The 21,801-nt window shown below is 46.0% G+C and overlaps 1 protein-coding gene across 1 annotated transcript in view; it reads right to left on the bottom strand.

The window, feature by feature from the left end:
• Window positions 1–21,801, bottom strand: part of LOC141133958 (dynein axonemal heavy chain 3-like) — a 3,453,856-nt gene that overhangs the window by 681,508 nt on the left and 2,750,547 nt on the right. The window contains exon 59 of the mRNA XM_073623563.1: window positions 3,452–3,623. Coding sequence (XP_073479664.1) covers window positions 3,452–3,623 — 172 coding nt within the window. The remainder of the gene's footprint in view (window positions 1–3,451; window positions 3,624–21,801) is intronic.

Genomic DNA, 21,801 nt, shown 5'->3' on the forward strand with positions numbered 1-21,801 from the left:
AGCACCAAACAAAAGTTCCAGCATCATCACCTTGCCCAATGCAGATTCGAGATTCATCACTGAATATGACTTTCATCCAATCATCCACAGTCCACCGTTGCCTTTCCTTAGCCCATTGTAACCTTGTTTTTTTGTGTTTAGGTGTTAGAGATGGCTTTCTTTTAGCTTTTCTGTATGTAAATCCCATTGCCTTTAGGCGGTTTCTTACAGTTCGGTCACAGATGTTGACTCCAGTTTCCTCCCATTTGTTCCTCATTTGTTTTGTTGTACATTTTCTGTTTTCAAGGCATATTGCTTTAAGTTTTATGTCTTGACGCTTTGATGTCTTCCTTGGTCTACCAGTATGCTTGCCTTTAACCACCTTCCCATGTTGTTTGTATTTGGTCCATGTTTTAGACACAGCCGACTGTGAACAACCAACATCTTGTGCAACACTGCGTGATGATTTACCCTCTTTACCTACATACTAACAAGCAGATTTAATCTGATGCAGGTGTTAGTGTTTGTAATGAAAATTTACAGGGTGATTCCATAATTTTTTCCTCAGAATTGAGTGATTCCATAATTTATTCCCTGTGCTTGTTCTGTAAATCTAACTGTTGCTGGCCACCACAATTATTTTTCTTGATTTCTTTTAGTGTTTCTTAAAGCCAGAAAGTTGCCATTTGAAATGCCTTTAGTTTTTGGCCATGTCTGTGATCTGCTTTTTTTCTACAACAATAAACAACTGAAGGAACATCCTCAGGGACTGGTGATTCCATAATTTTTGCCAGGGGTTGTAACAAGCATGCTTTACTGCATTTACAGAGTTATTTTACTGTTGTGGATTTAGTAACACTTTAAAGAGTAAAACCATGGCTGTTACCCAGGTTTCTCTCCTGATCTGGACTACAAATACGTCTTCCTCTATCCATCTTCATTAGATAAGAGGAGGGGAATTTGTTTACAGTAGATAGCTGTAGGAAAATAGCCTTTTTTATGCTTTCATTTAAGGTGTCAAGGACATTGCATTTCTGGCAAGATCTGCATGTATTTTCTGCACTTGGTAAAAATGTTCTTAGCCTAAAAATTAAAACAAATTCAGCCACCACATTTAAGCACCAATAAGCTACAATATTTTACATTTTCTTGGATTTAGATATTCTTTACAGTGTAAGTTCACCTTTACAGAAAAACTGTAAGGTGAACTTATACTGGACCCCCTCCCCATCCCCCATGGTCCCACTGTACCTGAAGCCAGAAATCACTTGTTAGGACACATAGGGTCGCTGCTTCACCGGTCCGGGGATTTGAAATCCCCGTGGATTTCTCTCTTCTTTTCCCCCAGTGACAGGATGGGCTAGGCAGTTCTGATTAGTCGGCGCAGTCCATGTGATGACGCCGACCAATTAGAATACCTCCTATACGTACCTTTATGAGGTACGTTTAGGAGATTAAGGAGACTCTTGAACTGTGGAAGCTATGCAAGGCAAGCAAAGGGCAATGACTAGTCACTAGTATTATCAATAGATTGCTTATAGATGGTCTTTTTCCAATGACTGAGATGGTCATCTTTGGTAAAGGCAGGGCTTTGACTTCTAACTTTAGAGCCCCCCATTACCTGGATATCTTATGACTGGTGGGGGAATATTCACAGTAGGAGAGGTGCAAATACCAGAATAAACAAATTGGAATCTGAGTTTTCCCTTCAATAAGAAGTGCAGTGGGTAGCATAGCATTGACATTATCATATCTCACTCAAACTCTCAAGAGACTAGTAGTCAGAGGCTCAATGTGTTAGACAGCAATGTCACATCACAGATATATAGCCTTGAAGTGTTACTAAACCCAAACAGTAAAATCGATCTGTATATGCAGTAAAGCATGCTTGTTATACTCACCGTGGAACCTAAGTGGTCAATCCTCTACATTGTGTAAAAAGGCTGTTTGATCCTGTATGCACAGATCCTTCCCTTCTTGCACTGCCCCCAAAACATGTCCGGATAAGACAGAGTTACTGGAGTCAGGATGCACATGCTCAGTTTGATGTGTATTGCTAAAGAGATTTTTTTTTCTTGGGAGAGTGCATGTGACCAGCACAGGGCCAATAAGCACTGTCCAGACAGAGGGTCAGGGGTCCTGCATCCTAATAGGACAGCCAGTACAGTAAGAAAACTTCTCCTACAAGCTTTAACCAGGAACCGATAGAAGTCACAAGACTGCTATATACTGCTGATTAGAAAAGGTATTTAGCAGTTTATATTTACTAAAATTAGTAACGCTTTAAGACTGTAAGCACAGGAATGCCTAGGCACAGAAAGCTCAAAACCATTTTTTTCAAGAGGAATTGAAGAGAAAGGTAAATCTTTCAGGTTACTTCCAAAGCACAAATAACATTTTTAAATGTTTCCTATAACATAGAAAATCTTCACCTTTTGAGTTCTGGTTCATTTTATTTAGTGAAATATGTCATACGGATATTCTTAATTCAAACTGGAAGTACCATCCAGTGAAGTGAGAATGCCTCTATTGTATGTTCTTGGAAAAGGTATTTTGTATTTAAAATATTTAAAGTTACACAAAAGTGGAGCCTAAATAAATTAGGTACAATTCACTTAAACTACAATAACCACTTTAAATGTTCTTAAACCCATGTCCATATATAATCACACTATAATTCTTTTTCCATCTTTAAACTGTGTGCCTAGTGTTTACTGCCAGCTCATTTCCTGCTTGATAAAGCATGATGATTTTGTTTTTTATCAACGCTTTCCAGATAGAACAGCTACTGCTACAATATGAAAAATGAATCAAATGTACTGATGTAAATTAAACAAACTAACCTCCTTAAAACATAATACAATATTATTTACCATGAAAATGAGAAAATGCTATCTCTAATCAAAAATGATGTATTGACAGGGGTAATGATCTTTGCAGTGAATGAGATCTTTTTTTTTTTTTTCATTTTCTAAACCATTTATAAAAAAGGGCTAATAGTGTATAAGTGGTTCATATAGATTAAAAATTCCTAAATCATCTACAATAGTTTTGCTATATGGGCCATAGGTAGATGCATAGATGATTTGTTGTAACACACTCATACTATTTATAAGAAAATCAACAAACATGTCAAAACAACATATCAGAATTAATGCTTTTTACAGTTCATTATATAAAGCTATCTGTTAGTTTTACAACTAAGAACCAACAATGGGGGTTCAGTATAATAGGGCTCATTAAAATAGGAAAAACAGTTTGAAAGAATGATAACTATTTTACTCAAAGCGACAGTCACTGTTATTTGATTTGCGCTATAAAAGCAACTACATAACAATCAGTTGCTATGGGAAATACCTCAACTTTTCTAAATAAATTGTCTAAATTGTGTGAAACAGCCATTAGTTATTAAATATTTTTTGGGAAATGATAGACTACCAAATATGGATGAACAGCTCCTAATACTACATACCTGTCTAAATTCTGAAGTAAATGAACCCAAATAGGCCACAATACCAGCACTTAGCAACATATCTCCAACAATGTTCTGGTACGTATCTCCCATTTGTGTAGCTATGCTCCTCCACCGCTGTTTTTCTCCACCAAGTCCATTAATTAGCTTTTCTGCTCGGTCCAGCTTCAACCTTAAATGATTAACAAATATGTTATGAAAATGACTCTTACTGCATTATGAACACTTCTGTAACAGCATGGGTATTTTCGTCTTAATCGCATTGCCGTACAAAGGTTTCTATCCAGCTGGTATTTTTGTACAAGAGCCAGTTGACAGGATAATTTACTGGAAATGATTAGGTTAGGGTTTTCAGATTCAGCAAGTACTGTACATGTAGCTTAATTTATAGCTTGAATCTGGGTCTTTAGTTACATACAATTACATTTTCCTAGTTACGTAAAATAGTATACTAGAAATCTAACACTATATTTTAAGTTTAAATATATACCGTATTTATAGGCGTATAACACACACTTTTTTTATGCTGAAAATACAGGGTAAACCGTGCCTGCATGTTATACACCAATATCTGCTTTTTTACCAACAGAGGGATCGGACGGTCCACTCTGGGTGCCACCCATTGTGAGGGTGTCAGGCCGACCGCCCCACCTCCCCTGGCCATAGGACAGCGCTGCCAGTAAACTTTAAAATTCAGAAAATATTACTGCCAGTCCTTTGTCATATACCGCTCCTCCTGTGTCACTCTCAATGTAAGTCTAAGCCTCTGAATCCCTCAATTAAGCCGCTAGTTGTGGCTGCTCTCCTCCTCCCACTCCGCTTCCTCCTCGTGTGTAGCTTTTGATTGGAGGAGGAGAGTGGTGACGTGACCGTCAATGAAAGAGAGGGGAGCAGTTACATGACCAGGTTCGGCATTAATGGAGGTATTTAGAAGCTTTGATTTACAATGAGAGTGACACAGGAGGAGTGGTGTATAAGAAGGGGCTGACAGGCTGATAGTGTGAAGTTTTCTCAACTTTAGAGTATTTTGGCAACACTGTCCCAGGAGACTGGGGGTCTCCTGGGAGTGCAGGGGGGGTCTTTATAATGAAAGGGGGCTGTGTGTTGTGCAGGGGTCCATGTACTATGCAGGGGGTCCATGTGTTATGCAGAGGGTCCGTGTATTATGCAGGGGGTCCGTGTACTATGCAGAGGGTCCGTGTACTATGCAGGGGGTCTGTTTATTATGCAGGGGGTCCGTGTACAATGCAGGGGTCCATGTATTATGCAGGGGGTCCGTGTACTATGCAGAGGGTCCGTGTATTATGCACGGGTCCGTGTATTATGCAGGGGGTCCGCGTACTATGCAGTGGGTCCATGTACTATGCACTGGGTCCCTGTATTATGCAGGGGGTCCGTGTACTATGCAGGGGGTCTGTGTAGTATACAGTGGGTCCATGTACTATGCAGGGGGTCTGTGAATTATGCAGGGGGTCTGTGAATTATGCAGGGGGTCTGTGTAAAGTTTTTTCCTGAAACTTCCCTCTTAAAGTTAAGGTGCATGTTATACGCCTGTGCATGTTATACGCCGATAAATACGGGTATATAGTTTATATACCAAATACATCCCATATAAATGTAAAAAACAAAGCCTGTCAACATAGATCTTAGAAGTTTAAAAGCATGCAGGTATCTCATATATTGATACAATTTTGTAAGGCCTTTGGGATTGGGCAGGTGGTCAAACTAACTAAGGACTATAGTGAGGTTGGAAGGTTGTAGGGATTCGGGAAAAGGGGTGATGGGAGGGAGGGTGGAATAGGTAGGATTTAATAGAGGATGAATGGGAGGGAAGAGGGAATATAGTATGGTATTGGTATTTAAATTGTCTATTATTACCCCTGCTACAAAAATAAGGGTCAAGGTAGTTTTTTCTTGTGTTTTTTATCTCTTTCTTTGTATATGAAAATTTGATAAATAAACATAAAAAAAAGAAGTTTAAAAGCATGCAGGTATCTCATATATTGATTCAATTTTGTAAGGCCTTTGGGATTGGGCAGGTGCTTGCAGGGGGGGGCCCAAGAACTTACAGGTCCTGTAAAACACCATAATAAAGTAGACTGGGGGCAGGAAAAGTTAGAAAATAACGTTTCCTTAAACACTCTTTTCTATGCATTCTGTAAAAATTTCAGATGCTCCCCATTTACATACCCCCTGCATACTTTAGAGTAATTAAAGGTTTAACATCAAAACTAATTTGGCAAAATAGGAAATCCAGGATTTCCCTTGCAATTTTGCAGCGAGGGAAAGGCCAGGGTGGACTAAGTGTACCAGATTTCAAAAAGTACTACGAAGCGGTGGTCCTAACACGTATGGTGGAATGGACCAAAGTAAAGAGTGAGAAAAGATGGGTAAAAATAGAATATACCACGGCGGGCACAAATTTAGGGAGGAATATATGGACACCACCACAGCACAGGATATTAGGAGTAAATACACTTACATTGACCAAAAATATCATGAGGGTATGGGATCAGATGCACAAACAGAATGAATGGGAATATAATTCCCCATTAATGGCACTAAAAGATAATAATTATTTTGCACCCGGTAAAAGTTCGATAGGGGGAAACTGGATTAAAAAAGACAGTGCACAATTGCAACACATTACACATAGGGGGGAAATTTGTTCACTACAAGAGTTAAAAATGAAAAAAGAATTTTTTTAAATGAATGAATGGTGGTACCTCCAACTCAAGCACTTTGTAGCGGCACTGCCACACCCATTGAGAGGAGGAGATGATTCGACAGCACTAGAGAGATTATGTGACATGAAAATAGCGAGGGGTGGTATCTATAAGTATAAAATATAAAATACTCAAGGAGGGAAAGGAGTTGGAGGTCCCAACGTTTATAAAAAATTGGGAGAGGGAACTAGGACAACGGGGGAAGAACCAAGAGATAGGGAAAATCTTGAAACTGGTACACGGATCATCTGTAAATACTAGAATGATGGAAATTAATTATAAATGTCTAACTAGGTGGTACAGGACCCCGGATATAGTAGGAAAATTTCAAAAGGGGCTAACTATAGAATGCTGGAGGGGTTGTAATCAAATAGGCTCTATGGCCCATATTTGGTGGAGCTGCCTGAAGATTAAAACATATTGGAAGGAAATATTACGGTATATAAAAATGATTACCAGCATTGAGCTTCCTGAGGACCCTTGGATATGTTTATTCCATGGGGTCGACATACCAATGAAAGAGTACAGAAACTCTTTGATCCCAAAAAAATGGAAGGAAGTGGATAGCCCAAAAATAGGTGAATGGTTCGATAAAATTGATGAGGCATATAATATGGAAGGTCTTAGATTCTCGGAAGAGGGAGTGTCAGAGAGGATCTCGGTTCAGGACACTTGCTTGGCACTCTGGAGTGCGCCGCGTCGCACTGGCTCGCGCTGGCGCCGGTTGCCCTATTTAGGTTGCTGGGATGCTGTGCTCGGTGCTGTCCGATCATCAGCTTCCTGTTCCCGTGCTTCCTGTTTCCTGTGTACTGTTTGATCTCTCTGTGACATGGCTTGTTTACTGGACTCTGCTCTGCTATCCGCCTGCATCTGACCCCTAGCCTGCCTCCGACTTTGAACCTGCCTGACCCCTCTGTACCGTGCCGACCGCCTGCTGCCAAACCTGCTTGTGACCTGGACTTTGTATCTGCCTGCTCCTTTTGTACCGTGCTGACTGCCTGTTGCCAACCTTGCTTGTGTTCGGATCTGCCTGCTCCTGCTCTGCACCTGTAGCTGACCTACAGCCTACCTATCATCTCCTGCCAGCTTGCATCAGGACTTTGGGCCTCATCCCTGCTAACCACCCGCCAGGCTCTCATACCATTCTGTGCTCCCGTGCCTTCTGTGTGCTTTATCAGGGGCCGGGAACCAGATACGTACGGGAGGCCATCCTCTGCTATATCAGGTTCGTCAGTCTGATACGGGTAAGTCTGACAGTATCGGACAGCCATGTCCGAGTCCGAGCAGGGGACCTCTCCCATGGAGGAGCTATGCAGACACCTGGCGGGTCTCACGCAGGCTGTGAAGAGCCTTCAAGAAGGTTATACCAGACTGGAGGAACGAGTTCAGGTGCTATCCTCACCTGCTAACCCACAAGGTGCTTCTGCTACCGGGCTCTCACCTACACCCTCAGTCATTATGCTACCTCCCGAACCCAGGGTCCCTATACCCGAAAGGTTTACCGGAGAGCGCAACAAGTATCGAGCATTTCGTAACGCTTGCGAACTGTACTTCGCCTTGCAACCACGCACCTTCTCCTTGGAAGCAACCAGGGTGGGTTTTGTTATCTCTCTTCTATCTGGAGAACCACAGGCGTGGGCCCACCGTCTCCTGGAGCAAAAGTCAGTCTGCTTGGATAGTCTGGATACCTTCTTTACTGCCATGTCTCAATTGTATGAGGACCCTCAGTTAAAAGCCACGGCTGAATCCGCCTTACACGCCCTACAACAGGGGCGCAGGCCTGCAGAAGACTATGTTCTGGAATTTAGGCGTTGGAGTTCAGACACTGAATGGAATGATGCGGCCCTGCGATACCAATTCCGCTTAGGATTATCCGATTCGCTCAAAGACGAGCTGGCACGGGTAGGCGTACCCCAAACTCTTAAAGACCTTATTAACCTGTCGGTGCAGATTGATCGGCGCTTGAGAGAGCGTCATTCCGAGAGGTCGTCAACCAGTTCCGCCCCACTTGGGTCCTCCCCAAGGTCCCTAGTGCTACCAGCTCCGTAGGTCAAAGCCTTCAGGTACCGGCTGCCTCAGCCCTTGACACTTCTGAACCGATGCAACTGGGGCTTCTCCGCCCATCCCTCACTCCCGAAGAACGACAACGTCGACGGGTCAACAACTTATGCATGTACTGCGGGGAATCAGGTCACTACGTAAGATCCTGCCCAAATAAGACACGTAAGTCTCTTTCAGCTACTTCTAAAATCGTACCTGCCTTGCCTAACCTTGCTACCCATCTGGCTCTCCCCATTACCCTCCAGCTTCCAGGACAGGATCTGCTTACCCCGGTCATCATTGACTCAGGAGCGTGCAGTTGCTTCATTGATCTCACCTTTGTGACTCAACACCGTATCCCTCTTCGGACAAAATCGCAGGGACTTGCTGTCTATCTCGCGGATGGTTCCACCCTCAGCTCTGGTCCGGTCACCTTGGAAACCATCCCACTGCTAGCCACCATGAACACCTGTCATCAGGAATTTCTCCGGCTGGACGCCATTTCTTCACCACTCTTCCCTATTATTCTAAGAATGCCTTGGTTGCAGGCGCATAACCCCAGTATCGATTGGGTTTCTGGGGAAGTCAAGTTCTCTTCCAGTTACTGCCAACAGCACTGTTTGCACGGAACTCCTGCAAAACCCAGTCAACTCTTGTGTCTGAACACCGACACGGAATCGCATCAGGCGATTCCCATCCCTTACCAGGACTTCTACGATGTCTTTAGCAAAAAAGGGGCTGAGACCCTCATAGACCCTACAACTGTTCTATTGAGTTGTTGCCCGGATCTGAAGTTCCTTTTGGGAGAATATTCCCTTTAACAGAGCAGGAGCTGGGTATTCTCAAGGTGTATATCGATGAAAATCTTAAGAGAGGCTTTATCCGTCCTTCGACATCACCAGCCGGGGCAGGCATCTTTTTTGTCGAGAAAAAGGACCACTCGCTACGTCCCTGCATCGATTATAGAGAACTCAACAAGGTGACCATTAAAAATCGCTATCCCTTACCTCTTGTGCCAGAGCTGTTCCAAAGATTGGGTTCAGCAAAAATATTTACCAAACTCAACCTCCGTGGGGCCTATAACTTGATTCGCATCAGAGAGGGGGACGAGTGGAAAACAGCCTTCCGTACCAGGTTCGGACATTTTGAATACCTCGTCATGCCCTTCGGTCTGTGCAACGCACCGGCAACTTTTCAACATTTCGTATGACATTTTTCGTGACCTCCTGGATTTATATGTTATCGTATACCTGGACGACATTCTGATCTTCTCCTCTTCTGTTACTGAACATCGCAGGCATGTCAGGAATGTGTTAACCCGGCTCAGGCAGCATGGACTCTATGCTAAATTGGACAAATGCGATTTTGAGCTCCAGTGCATTCAGTTCCTTGGCCTAATCATCTCTACCGATTGTGTTAAAATGGACCCACAAAAGGTTGCAGCTATTCTGGACTGGCCCGCTCCATCCGATAAAAAAGGGGTCCAACGCTTTGTCGGTTTCACCAGTTTTTATCGGAAATTTATAAGGAGTTTTTCTACTATAATCGCCCCCATCACAGAACTGACGAAACAGGGAAATCGATTCTGTTGGTCTCCTCAGGCGCAAGCAGCCTTTGATAAACTCAAGGAACTTTTCACTTCCGCTTCTGTCCTGAAGCACCCAGACCCTGCCTTGCCGTTTGTCCTTGAGGTGGACGCATCAGAGGTCGCGGTAGGGGCACTACTGTCTCAACGACAAGGTGCCAAGGCTCTCCTTCATCCCGTAGCCTTCTTCTCGCAAAAACTTTCTGATGCAGAAAAAAATTATGATGTAGGAGATCGTGAGTTGCTGGCCATTAAAGCCGCACTTGAAGAGTGGCGCTACCTATTGGAGGGGGCCGCTCACCCCATTCTGATTTACACGGACCATAAAAATCTTGAGTATTTGAGAATGGCCAAGAGATTGAGACCACGACAGGCAAGATGGGCTCTGTTCTTCTCGAGATTTCAATTCCACATTACGTATAGGCCAGGTACCAAGAACACCAAACCAGATGCATTATCCCGTATGTTTCATGACTCCAGGGAATCTCTGCCTCCAGACACCATTCTCCCTGCTGGAAGTTTTCTGCTTTTTCAGGGAGATCTTATATCCTGGATCAAACAGGCCTCAAGAAATTTGTCCCCTTCTGTGGACGGCGAGGTAAGCTTGCAAGATGGCTTATTCCGATACAAGGATAAAATCTTGGTCCCAGAGGATCTGAGGATTGCTGTACTGGAACTCTGCCACGACCACAAATTGGCTGGGCATTTTGGTGTGTTGAAAACAACAGAACTTGTACAATGTACTTTTTGGTGGCCCCAGCTGGTAAGCAACTGCAAGAGCTTTGTGGAGTCCTGTATTACCTGCGCTCGGAGCAAGAGCAGCCGAACGAAGGCCTGGGGGCTATTAAGGCCCTTACCCGTGCCAGAAAGGCCATGGAAAATGATTGCGATGGACTTCATCGTTGAGCTCCCGTTGGCAGAAGGCTACTCCACCATCTTTGTCATTGTAGACAGACTGTCCAAGATGGCCCACTTTCTACCCATGAAGGGTACCCCATCAGCTTTGGAAACTGCAAAAATATTCATTAAGGAAATTGTACGCCTCCACGGAGTTCCCTCAAGTATAGTATCCGATCATGGGGTTCAGTTTACCTCCAGATTCTGGAAAGCTCTCTGTAGGTCTCTGGAGATAGAATTGGCATTCTCTTCGGCCTACCACCCCCAGACGAATGGGCAGACGGAGAGAACTAATCAGTCGCTGGAACAGTACCTATATTGCTTTTCTGCCTTCTCACAAGACGACTTGGGTCTCTCTCCTGCCTATTGCTGAGTTTGCCTACAACAACTCTGTGCATTCGGCCATCAAACAGACACCGTTTTTTGCGAACTACGGGTTTCACCCATCCTTTTTAACCAGTTCCTTACCTGAATGTGCGATACCCGCGGTTTCTGAAACTATGAACTTCTTCATCAACAACAACAAACTATTGCAAGAAACAATGGCTAGAACCCAGGAATACAACAAAAAAATGTATGACAGGAAGAAGCGAGGACAACTTTTGCTAGAACCTGGCTATCAGGTCTGGCTGTCTACCAGTAACTTAAGGATGGCTTGTCCTTCGAGAAAGTTAGGTCCCAGGTTCATGGGTCCCTTTTCAGTCAAGAGAAAAATCAATGATGTGGCCTGTCACAGACCTAGCCAGAACAGAGGCTGTTGGAGAGGACTGTATGCAAGCCTGTTGTCCACCGATTATGGGCCCTAGCATTTGGGGGAATGGTGCTCTCTGTGAGCTGTATGCCTGGGGACCCTGGGGTTGGTGTTACTTTGGATTCAGCTCCATGTCCCCCCAAAACACACAGACTCTGGAACCCGTTATATGCCATATTAGAATGATAAGACTGAATTATACTGTTGGGACACATCCTGTGAGGAGATGCTAATGTCATCATCTCCACTCACCTGTCTGATGTCAGCTATAATGGGTTTACTGTAAATAAGTTTAGTCTAGGTTCTAAAGGTATTCAACTCATTGTTGTTTGTTCTAATTAACCCTGTGTTGAGTTCATGGTAGCAGTGAAGCAAGTGTCGCCTTGTCTTGATGCTCAGAGAGCTTGGAATATCTGTTATCTGTATACAGACTGGAGGAAGTGGTATATGACGGAAGCACTCAAGCGGAGTGTGGGACGTTCCGTGACATTGGTGGCAAGCAGCGGGAAAGCTTCCTACAGTCTGGGACATCCAAACTTCCATCTGGATCCAAGGTCCAGATAGCAGGAGAGGAGAGGTACAGATACCAGCCGCCATGGATGAGGAATTCAGAAGGAGGTTGCGAGAGATGCAGATACAGCACAGAGGACCAGTATCGGAGCAGGTCCTGCTGGGATGGTGTGATTCTATTCGCTGCAAACTCTGGAAGGAAGCGCTAGCCCGTGAGCAGCGACACCAGGGAAAAGTTCTCCCCTCCATCGAGGAAAGGTACTGGTCGCAGTACGGACTGCGGGTGCGGTTTTTGGGAGAAAAACCACACAAGAAGCAGACAGCTGAATTAAGCAGGCTGGTCTGGGCAGAGATAAAGCTGGATGAGAGCTACAGAGCCCTCCGGTGGCATGTATCCCAAGCATGTCCCTGGATAGCGGATGACAGGCCAACGGAAGGCTTAAGCTACGGCGGCTTGGGACTGTTGTTTGTGAAGCTGACAGGGGACCCTAACTTTGGGAGTGATTTGGAGCGGCGGGTGGACGAAATCATGGATTTCAGAGAAGGGCTACTGAACATTTCGGAAGTGCACTGGGCACAGGAAGATTTGGAGTTTCTGGCCGTTCAGGAATGGGAGCTAGAGATCGCCTACAGACGGCTGCTAGACATTGCTCAGTGCCAGGGCTGGGCTCCCTTTGCCTGGGACTATCAGGAAATACCAACTGAAGATCTGGCAACCGGACAGAGGGTCCAAGACCTCTGCCCCACACCTGCAGCAATTGTGGAGGCTCAGGCTGAGAAGATGGCAATCACTTCCCAGCAGCAGATACAGGGGGAGAAGGGAGAGGAGGTGTGTGTTGTCCCTCCCCAACAGTTGGCCAGGGTGGAGGAAGTGGGCTTTCCTCCCCAGCAAAGATCCGTGTACCTGGGAGACAGTACCATCGACATGTCGTCCCAGCAGCCAGATGAGGGAATGGAAAAGGAAGCAGCCGGCTCACCTCCCCAATGGCAGCTACACAGTTTGGGAGTGGAGGAAGCCAGCCTCCTGCCCCAACAGTTAGCCGGAGCGGAGGATGCGGAGTCCCCAGCAGAAGTGCTGGCAACAGGGCAGAGTGCTACCAACCTCTGCCCAGCACTGGCAACAACTACAGAGTTCCAGGGAGGCGGGGCAGTCGGCCTCCCTCTCCAACAGTTAGCCGGAACAGATGGTGTGGGGTTTCCAGCAGAAGGGCTGGCAACAGGGCCAAGGACTGCTGGACTCTGCCCTCAACTAACAGAGGATGGATTTCCTGTGAAGGTGGATGGGACTTCAGTCTCCACCTGTATACTCCAGGGATGCTGGGCAGTGGGCCTAGATCCCCAACAGCATGACAGAGTGAGCCCAGACACCCTGTCCTCTCTCCAGGGAGAAAGGCCAGTCCAGGCCTCTCCCCAGCGGCAGATATGTTCTCTGAGAGAGGCAGAGGTTGGCTGGGTGAGTAATACTCTGTTTGGAACAATTTGTTTGGAGTACTGTGTGGGTACCGGCATTAGAGGACTGGAACTATGGACTAACTTCGGAGTCAACCCGTCTGGGGTCTCCTCCTGTGTTAGTCTCCTGCCGAAAGGGGAGAAATGTCACAGACCTAGCCAGAACAGAGGCTGTTGGAGAGGACTGTATGCAAGCCTGTTGTCCACCGATTATGGGCCCTAGCATTTGGGGGAATGGTGCTCTCTGTGAGCTGTATGCCTGGGGACCCTGGGGTTGGTGTTACTTTGGATTCAGCTCCATGTCCCCCCAAAACACACAGACTCTGGAACCCGTTATATGCCATATTAGAATGATAAGACTGAATTATACTGTTGGGACACATCCTGTGAGGAGATGCTAATGTCATCATCTCCACTCACCTGTCTGATGTCAGCTATAATGGGTTTACTGTAAATAAGTTTAGTCTAGGTTCTAAAGGTATTCAACTCATTGTTGTTTGTTCTAATTAACCCTGTGTTGAGTTCATGGTAGCAGTGAAGCAAGTGTCGCCTTGTCTTGATGCTCAGAGAGCTTGGAATATCTGTTATCTGTATACAGACTGGAGGAAGTGGTATATGACGGAAGCACTCAAGCGGAGTGTGGGACGTTCCGTGACATGGCCTATGAGCTGGGCTTACCTAATTCATTGAAAATCCATCCGGTTTTTCACATATCCCTACTTAAACCCGTTATCCCCAACTCTTTTTCGGGTTGCAATACTGGCCCGCCTGAACCCGTAATTATCGACAACGAGGAGGAGTTTGAGGTGGGGGCAATTTTGGATTGTAGGAAGAGACACAACCAAATCCAGTACAGAGGGCAGTAATCCATGCAGATTTTTGCCCTCTGCAGGGACCATGTAATGAGCTTCTCATTACATGGTCCCTGCAGAGGGCAAAAATCTGCATGCCTGATAGACCCTGCCAAGGAGGGGGTCCAACACGGAGGATTCCGTCGCTCACAGAAGAGTACCTTTGATAAAAATTACAGACCTCTACATGCTTTACTTGCCTCTTTGATGTCCATGGCTCCTTGCTTTTGAAGTTGAATGGCACACAGCATCATTCTGCATCATTAACTATGCCCCCATCCTCCCTGAGATTTCAGTACTTCTTAACTGACTAAGTGGTGCTCATGTATCATTACAGCCAGCAGGAAGGACTACCCACCACCAAGGAAGAAGACATTACTAGAATGGCCTGGAGAGTGCAGAAAAAAGTCGTGCTGACCAATTCTTCCCCCCCACGGTTTGTGTGATGAAGACATCTGACCGGATAATACATCTAGACCTGTTGGTCATTAAGCCTCTTTGACCTGTATGGCATATGCTATTTCAGGCCACTACTTCCGGTAAACCTCCATACTTTCTGGTGATGGTCCTGGCACTGTCTTCAAACTTCCGTGCACCTCTGGTCTTTTACGGTCCATTTATCTACCAGGCTACCGGGTTTAAAGCTTTTCTGCACGTACAAGAAAACACCCCCCAGTCCATTACCAGGCCCTTTGGGTCTTGTATGGATATTAAGGGGAACCCCGTGCCCAAATTAAAAAAAGGAAAGGCGTGGGGCCACCAGGCCCTATATACTCTGAACAGCAGTATACAGGCGGTGAAAACAAGACAGGGACTGTGGGTTTGTTGTTAAGTAGAATCTGTTTGTAATTTTGAACTGGTACATTTTTAACGTGTTTAGCTCCAGCCAAAAAATCTATTTTAAGCTTTTTGGGAAACATAGGGAAGATTTATCACCCCTGTGACATTTGTTTTGCTGTCTGTGCTCCTCTTCAGAAGATTTCACCTCACTTTTTGTCCCAATGACAAATGTTTTTTGAAAATTTGGGTTTTTTGTGAAACAAGGATTGGTGATAAAGCATCAGTGGAAAGGAGAAACGTTTTTCCCATATTAACTCTTACATAAGAGAATTTCCCTTCCTAGGGGTAGATTTCATCTCACTTCCTGTTGTCTCCTTCCGTTTGCAAGTAGGAGTCGTTTGTAAGTTGGATGTTTGAAAGTAGGGGCCTGCCCTATATACTCAGCAGAAATTTGGGCCTTGGGTGTTGTTGTGACCACAACACTGTAAGCCCTCACAGGGCCCTTCTGTGAAATATTAGATCAAGAATTGTAATTACATGCCCCTGTTGAACAGGGGCAGAAAAATTGGGCCTTAGGCACTGGTGCCACAACACTGCAACCCCTCACAGATACCCTAGTTGGAATGCAGAAACGAGCCCTGCTGCAAAGTATTGCATCAAAAATTGTAATTACATGCCCCTGTTAAACAGGGGCTGAAAAATTAGGCCTTAGACACTAGTGCTGGTGCCACAACACTGCAACCCTTCACAGATATTCTAGTTGGAACGCAGGAATGAGCCCTGCTGCAAAGTATTGCATCAAAAATTGTAATTACACGTCCCTGTTAAACAGGGGCTGAAAAATTGGGCCTTAGTCACTGGTGCTGGTGCCACAACACTGCAACCCCTCACAGATACTCTAGTTGGAATGCAGAAATGAGCCCTGCTGCAAAGAATTGCATCAAAAATTGTAATTACACACCCCTGTTAAACAGGGGCTGAAAAATTGGGCCTTAGGCACTGGTGGTGGCGCCCAGAACCAAAAATGTTCTTACAAGCTATCAGTGTGATCATTGAGGAGGAAGAGGATAATTACTCAGGATAGTCACTCAGCATCAGCATAGGCAGTCTTTGAAGGGATCTGAGATTTCAAAAAAAAATTATTCGGTTACATCAGCATCAGGTGCTTGGTAGCTGGTGGTGATCCAAGACTGATTCATTTTTATGAAGGTCAGTCGATCAACCGAGTCGGTGGACAGACGCACCCTGTGATCGGTTACAAAGCCTCCAGCAGCACTGAATGTGCGTTCCGAAAGAACGCTGGATGCAGGACAGGCCAGTAGCTCAATTGCATACTGTGCAAGCTCTGGCCAGTGATCCATCCTCAAGACCCAGTAACCCAGAGGATTTTCGGTGGGAAAGGTGTCCAAGTCAAATCTTGCCCCTAGGTATTCCTGCACCATGTAAAACAGATACTGGCGATGGTTGCTGGAACCGATCATACCTTGGGGCTGCGGACCAAAAAATTGTCTGAACACATTGGTCAGACGGTCACCTTCTCCACCGCTCCTTCTTTGACTGACCGAAGCCTCAGCAACACGTTGTCCAGAAACAGGAGTTTGTAACCTCCCAGTCTCTGGGAACGCATTGCACAGACCTTTCTGCAAGGCCTCCCAAAGATGTTTCATCCTCTGCTCCCTCTGCGATGGCAAGATAAGGTCCACAACCTTACCCTTGTAACGTGGATCAAGGAGGGTTGCCAGCCAGTATTGGTCCTTCTCCTTGATACCACGAATACGAGGATCCTTCCGCAGGCTTTGCAATATCAGGGAGGCCATGTAGCGTAGGTTTGCTGAGGCATTCGGTCCGGAGTCCTCTGGGTCACTAAGGACTACATGGTCTGCAGCCACCTCCTCCCAGCCATGTACAAGTCCATGTGTTTCTTGGGACTTAAAGACTGCTGCTGATGCTGAGTGCCAGGCTCCACCTCCATACTGACACAATCCTCCTCCTCCTCGTCCTCTTCCTGTGTGATCGGCGGGCATGCAGGAACACTGTCTGGATAAAGGGGGCCTTGAGAGCTAAGGAAGTCCTCCTCTTCCTGCCTCTGTTCTGCCTCAAGTGCCCTGTCCATTATTCCACACAGCGTGTGCTCCAACAGGTGGACAAGGGGGACAGTGTCACTGATGCATGCACTGTCACTGCTCACCATCCTCGTGGCCTCCTAAAATGGTGACAGGACAGTGCATGCATCCCTGATCATGGCCCACTGGCGTGGGGAAAAAAAAACAAGCTCCCCTGACCCTGTCCTGGTGCCATAGTCGCACAGGTACTCATTGATGGCCCTCTGCGGCATGTGCAGCCGCTGCAGCATGGCCAACGTTGAGTTCCACCTGGTGGGCATGTCACAGATTAGGCGGTTCTTGGGCAGGTTAAACTCCTTTTGGAGGTCTGCCAGCCGAGCACTGGCATTATATGACCGGCGGAAATGCACACAGACTTTCCTGGCCTGCCTCAGGACATCCTGTAAGCCTGGGAACCTGCTCAAGAACCACCAAGTTAAGGACGTGAGCCAAACAGGGCACATGGGTCAATTGTCCCTGTCGGAGGGCAGAGAGGAGGTTGGTGCCATTGTCACAAACCACCATTCCTGCCTTAAGTTGGCGTGGCGTCAACTACCTCTGAACCTGCCCCTGCAGAGCCGACAGAACCTCTGCCCCAGTGTGGCTCCTGTCCCCCAAGCACACCAGCTCAAGCACCGCATGCCATCTTTTGGCCTGCATACTTTCGTAGCCCCTTGAGCGGCTACAGAGCACCGCTGGTTCCAACAAAGCACAGGAAGAGGCCATGGAGGAAGAAGAAGAGGAGGGGGTGGAGGAGAGAGGTGTGTCACAATCATTAGTAGTGGCATTTTGGAGGCGTGGTGGCGGAACAACCTCCAACACTACTGCACCTTGTCCTGCATTCTTCCCAGCTGCCAGCAGAGTCACCCAATGTGTCGTGAAACTTAGGTAACGTCCCTGTCCATGCCTGCTGGACCACGAGTCAGCGGTAATATGCACCTTACCGCTGACCACCCTGTCCAGCGAGGCCAAGACATTGCCTTCCACATGCCGGTAGAGAGCTGGAATCTCCTTCCATGAGAAAAAGTGGGTACCTGCCACTGAGGAACCGCACATTCCACAAACTCACGGAAGGGGGCAGAGTCTACCAACTGAAAAAGCAACAGTTGAAGTGCTAGCAATTTCGCCAAGCTAGCATTCAACCGCTGGGCATGTGGATGGCTAAGAGCGAACTTCTTTCGGCAGTGCAGCAGCTTGGGCAGGGAAATTTGCCTGGTACAATCTGACATCGGTGTACCGAAAGCAGATTGCCCACAAGTACTTGGCTGTGACACACCTAATTCTACACCTTCATTCCTCTCAGTGCAGGTCTCAGAGAGGACTAAAGGTATAGTGGGGTTGGAGATCTCAGCTGATGAGGAGCAAGGAGAGGTCCTCTTTGTTCTTTGGTGTTGGTCTTTTAGATACGCTTGCCAACGAACTGCATGGCAGGTCAACATATGTCTGGTCAAGCATGTGGTGCCCAAGCGGGAGATGTTTTGGCCACACGAGATACGCTTGAGACATATGTTGCAAATAGCAGCGGTGCGATCTGATGCACTAGTCTCAAAAAGGCCCACACCAAAGAACTTTTGTAATAACGCGCAGAGACAGCAGCGCCCTGCACATGCGGAGCTTTGGGGTGTGATGCAGTCAGTGTGCTGCCCTTAGGCTGGCCCCTGGAGGGCATCCTGCCTCGTTGGTGATGTGCCTCTTCTTCCTCCTCCTCCTCCTCCCCTCTCCCATCAGGCACCCATGTTGAGTCAGTGACCTCATCATCCCCTCCCTCCTCATCACTGGAGCAAACCTGGCAGTATGCTGCAGCAGGGGGAGCATGACTGCCAGATTGCTGTCCTTCTTGGGCACCCCCTCTGTCCGTGCTCACGTTACTGCCTTCATCTAGCTCAGTATCATCATCAGAGCCTTCTAAACGCTGGGCATCCTCCTGGAGCATGTACACAACACTGTGTTCAAACAGTTCGGGGGACTCCTCAGGAGAACATGGTGGGGCTAGGGAAGGAGTCACTGATGCCATTGAGCCAAGGGAAGAGGCCGGGTTGGCAGCTGCTTTGCCAGACAAAGTACACTGAGCATGGGTGAGAGAGGATGAGGAGGATGAGGACGGCTTGATCATCCACTTGACCAAGTCTTCTGCATGTTGCGGCTCAACACGGCCAGCTGCCGAAAAAAAGGCCAAGCATGTCCCACGGCCACGTGCTGATGAGGATGCACTGTCTCCACGACTAGCACTGTTGCCTCAAGACACAGAGCCTGCTTGCCCTCTTTTATTGGCTTGTGACTGTCTGCCTCTCCTTGTTGGCCTTCCAGACATACTATATATATATGTATGTATATGATACCGCAGTCTGCCTGTAGTATGAGAACGCCACCATCCTTCTACAGGTAGCTTTAGATGAACACTGTGCAGAGCTCGCAAAAAAATAACTTGTAGCTTATTTAGCTGCCTGCGGTAGTGATAGGATCAGGTAAACACCACCAACCTTCGACAGGTAGCTTTAGCTGAACACTGTGCAGAGCTCGCAAAAAAATAACTTGTAGCTTATTTAGCTGCCTGCAGTAGTGATAGGATCAGGAAAACACCACCAACCTTCTACAGGTAGCTTTAACTGAACACTGTGCAGAGCTCGCACTACACTAACTTGTAGTTTTAGCTGAACACTGTGAGGAGGACGCACTACACTAACTTGTAGCTTTAGCTGAACACTGTTCAGAGGACGCACTACACTAACTTGTAGCTTTAGCTGAACACTGTGCAGAGGTCACACTAAACTAACTTGTAGCTTTAGCTGAACACTGTGAGGAGGACGCACTACACTAACTTGTAGCTTTAGCTGAACACTGTGCAGAGGTCACACTAAACTAAATTGTAGTTTTAGCTGAACACTGTGAGGAGGACGCACTACACTAACTTGTAGCTTTAGCTGAACACTGTGCAGAGGTCGCACTACACTAACTTGTAGTTATAGCTGAACACTGTTCAGAGGACGCACTACACTAACTTGTAGCTTTAGCTGAACAGTGTTCAGAGGTCGCACTACACTAACTTGTAGCTTTAGCTGAACACTGTGCAGAGGTCACGCTACACTAACTTGTAGCTTTAGCTGAACACTGTGAGGAGGACACACTACCCTAACTTGTAGCTTTAGCTGAACACTGTGCAGAGGTCACACTAAACTAACTTGAAGCTTTAGCTGAACACTGTGAGGAGGACACACTACACTAACTTGTAGTTTTAGCTGAACACTGTGCAGAGCTCACACTAAACTAACTTGTAGCTTTAACTGAACACTGTGAGGAGGACACATTACACTAACTGTAAATAGTCTAGCTGCCTGACTGTGCTACTAATAGGATCAAAAGAACAGGAACTGATCTAGCTAAACTGAATACAGTGTGTATATATATATATATATATATATATATACACAAAACCTGGGATGCATATATATACACAATACACTGTACTGTCACTGACTGTCCTGCCTAATCTAGCTAACTCAAATGAAAGGACACTGTCTCTCTTTCTCTCTAAGCACGCCGGAACACACTACACAGGGCCATCGTGCAGGCAGCCTTATATAGTGTGGGGCGTGTTCTAAACCCCCTGAGCCATAATTGGCCAAAGCCAATTTTAAAGTGTGACATGTTTGGTATCTATTTACTCAGCGTGACATCATCTTTTATATTCTACATAAAAAATGGGTTATGTATTGCGTTTTTTGCAATAAAATTTAAAAAAGTGTACTTCTTCCCAAAAATTGCATTTGAACAAGTTAGTGTAGTGCGTCCTCCTCACAGTGTTCAGCTAAAACTACAAGTTCGTTTTTTGTGAGCTCTGCACAGTGTTTAGCCAAAGCTCCCTGTAGAAAGTTGGTGGTGTTTTCCTGATCCTATCACTACCGCAGGCAGCTAAATAAGCTACAAGTTATTTTTTGCGAGCTCTGCACAGTGTTCACCTAAAGCTACCTGTAGAAGGTTGGTGGTGTTTTCCTGATCCTATCATTACCGCAGGCAGCTAAATAAGCTACAAGTTAGTTTTTTTGCGAGCTCTGCACAGTGTTCACCTAAAGCTACCTGTAGAAGGTTGGTGGTGTTTTCCTGATCCTATCACTACCGCAGGCAGCTAAATAAGCTACAAGTTAGCTTTTTTTGCGAGCTCTGCACAGTGTTCAGCTAAAACTACAAGTTAGTGTAGTGCGAGCTCTGCACAGTGTTCAGCTAAAGCTACCTGTAGAAGGTTGGTGGTGTTTTCCTGATCCTATCACTACCGCAGGCAGCTAAATAAGCTACAAGTTAGTTTTTTGTGAGCTCTGCACAGTGTTCAGCTAAAGCTACCTGTAGAAGGTTGGTGGTGTACTACAGGCAGGCAGTTGATTTTGCTAGCTGCAGTATCAGTATATATATATATATATATATATATATATATATATATATATATACCCTGTTTCCCCGAAAATAAGACCTAGTGTGATTGTCGGTGATGGCTGCAATATAAGCCCTACCCCCCAAATAAGCCCTAGTTAAAGTCCTTGTAGGTCTTATTTTCAGGGTAGGGCTTATTTTCAGGGAAATAGGGTAGGGCTTATTTGGGGGGTAGGGCTTATATTGCAGCCATCACTGACAATCACGCTAGGTCTTATTTTCGGGGAAACAGGGTAT

This window comes from Aquarana catesbeiana, linkage group LG03 (genome assembly GCF_042186555.1).
Source record: "Aquarana catesbeiana isolate 2022-GZ linkage group LG03, ASM4218655v1, whole genome shotgun sequence".
Classification (NCBI taxonomy): domain Eukaryota; kingdom Metazoa; phylum Chordata; class Amphibia; order Anura; family Ranidae; genus Aquarana; species Aquarana catesbeiana.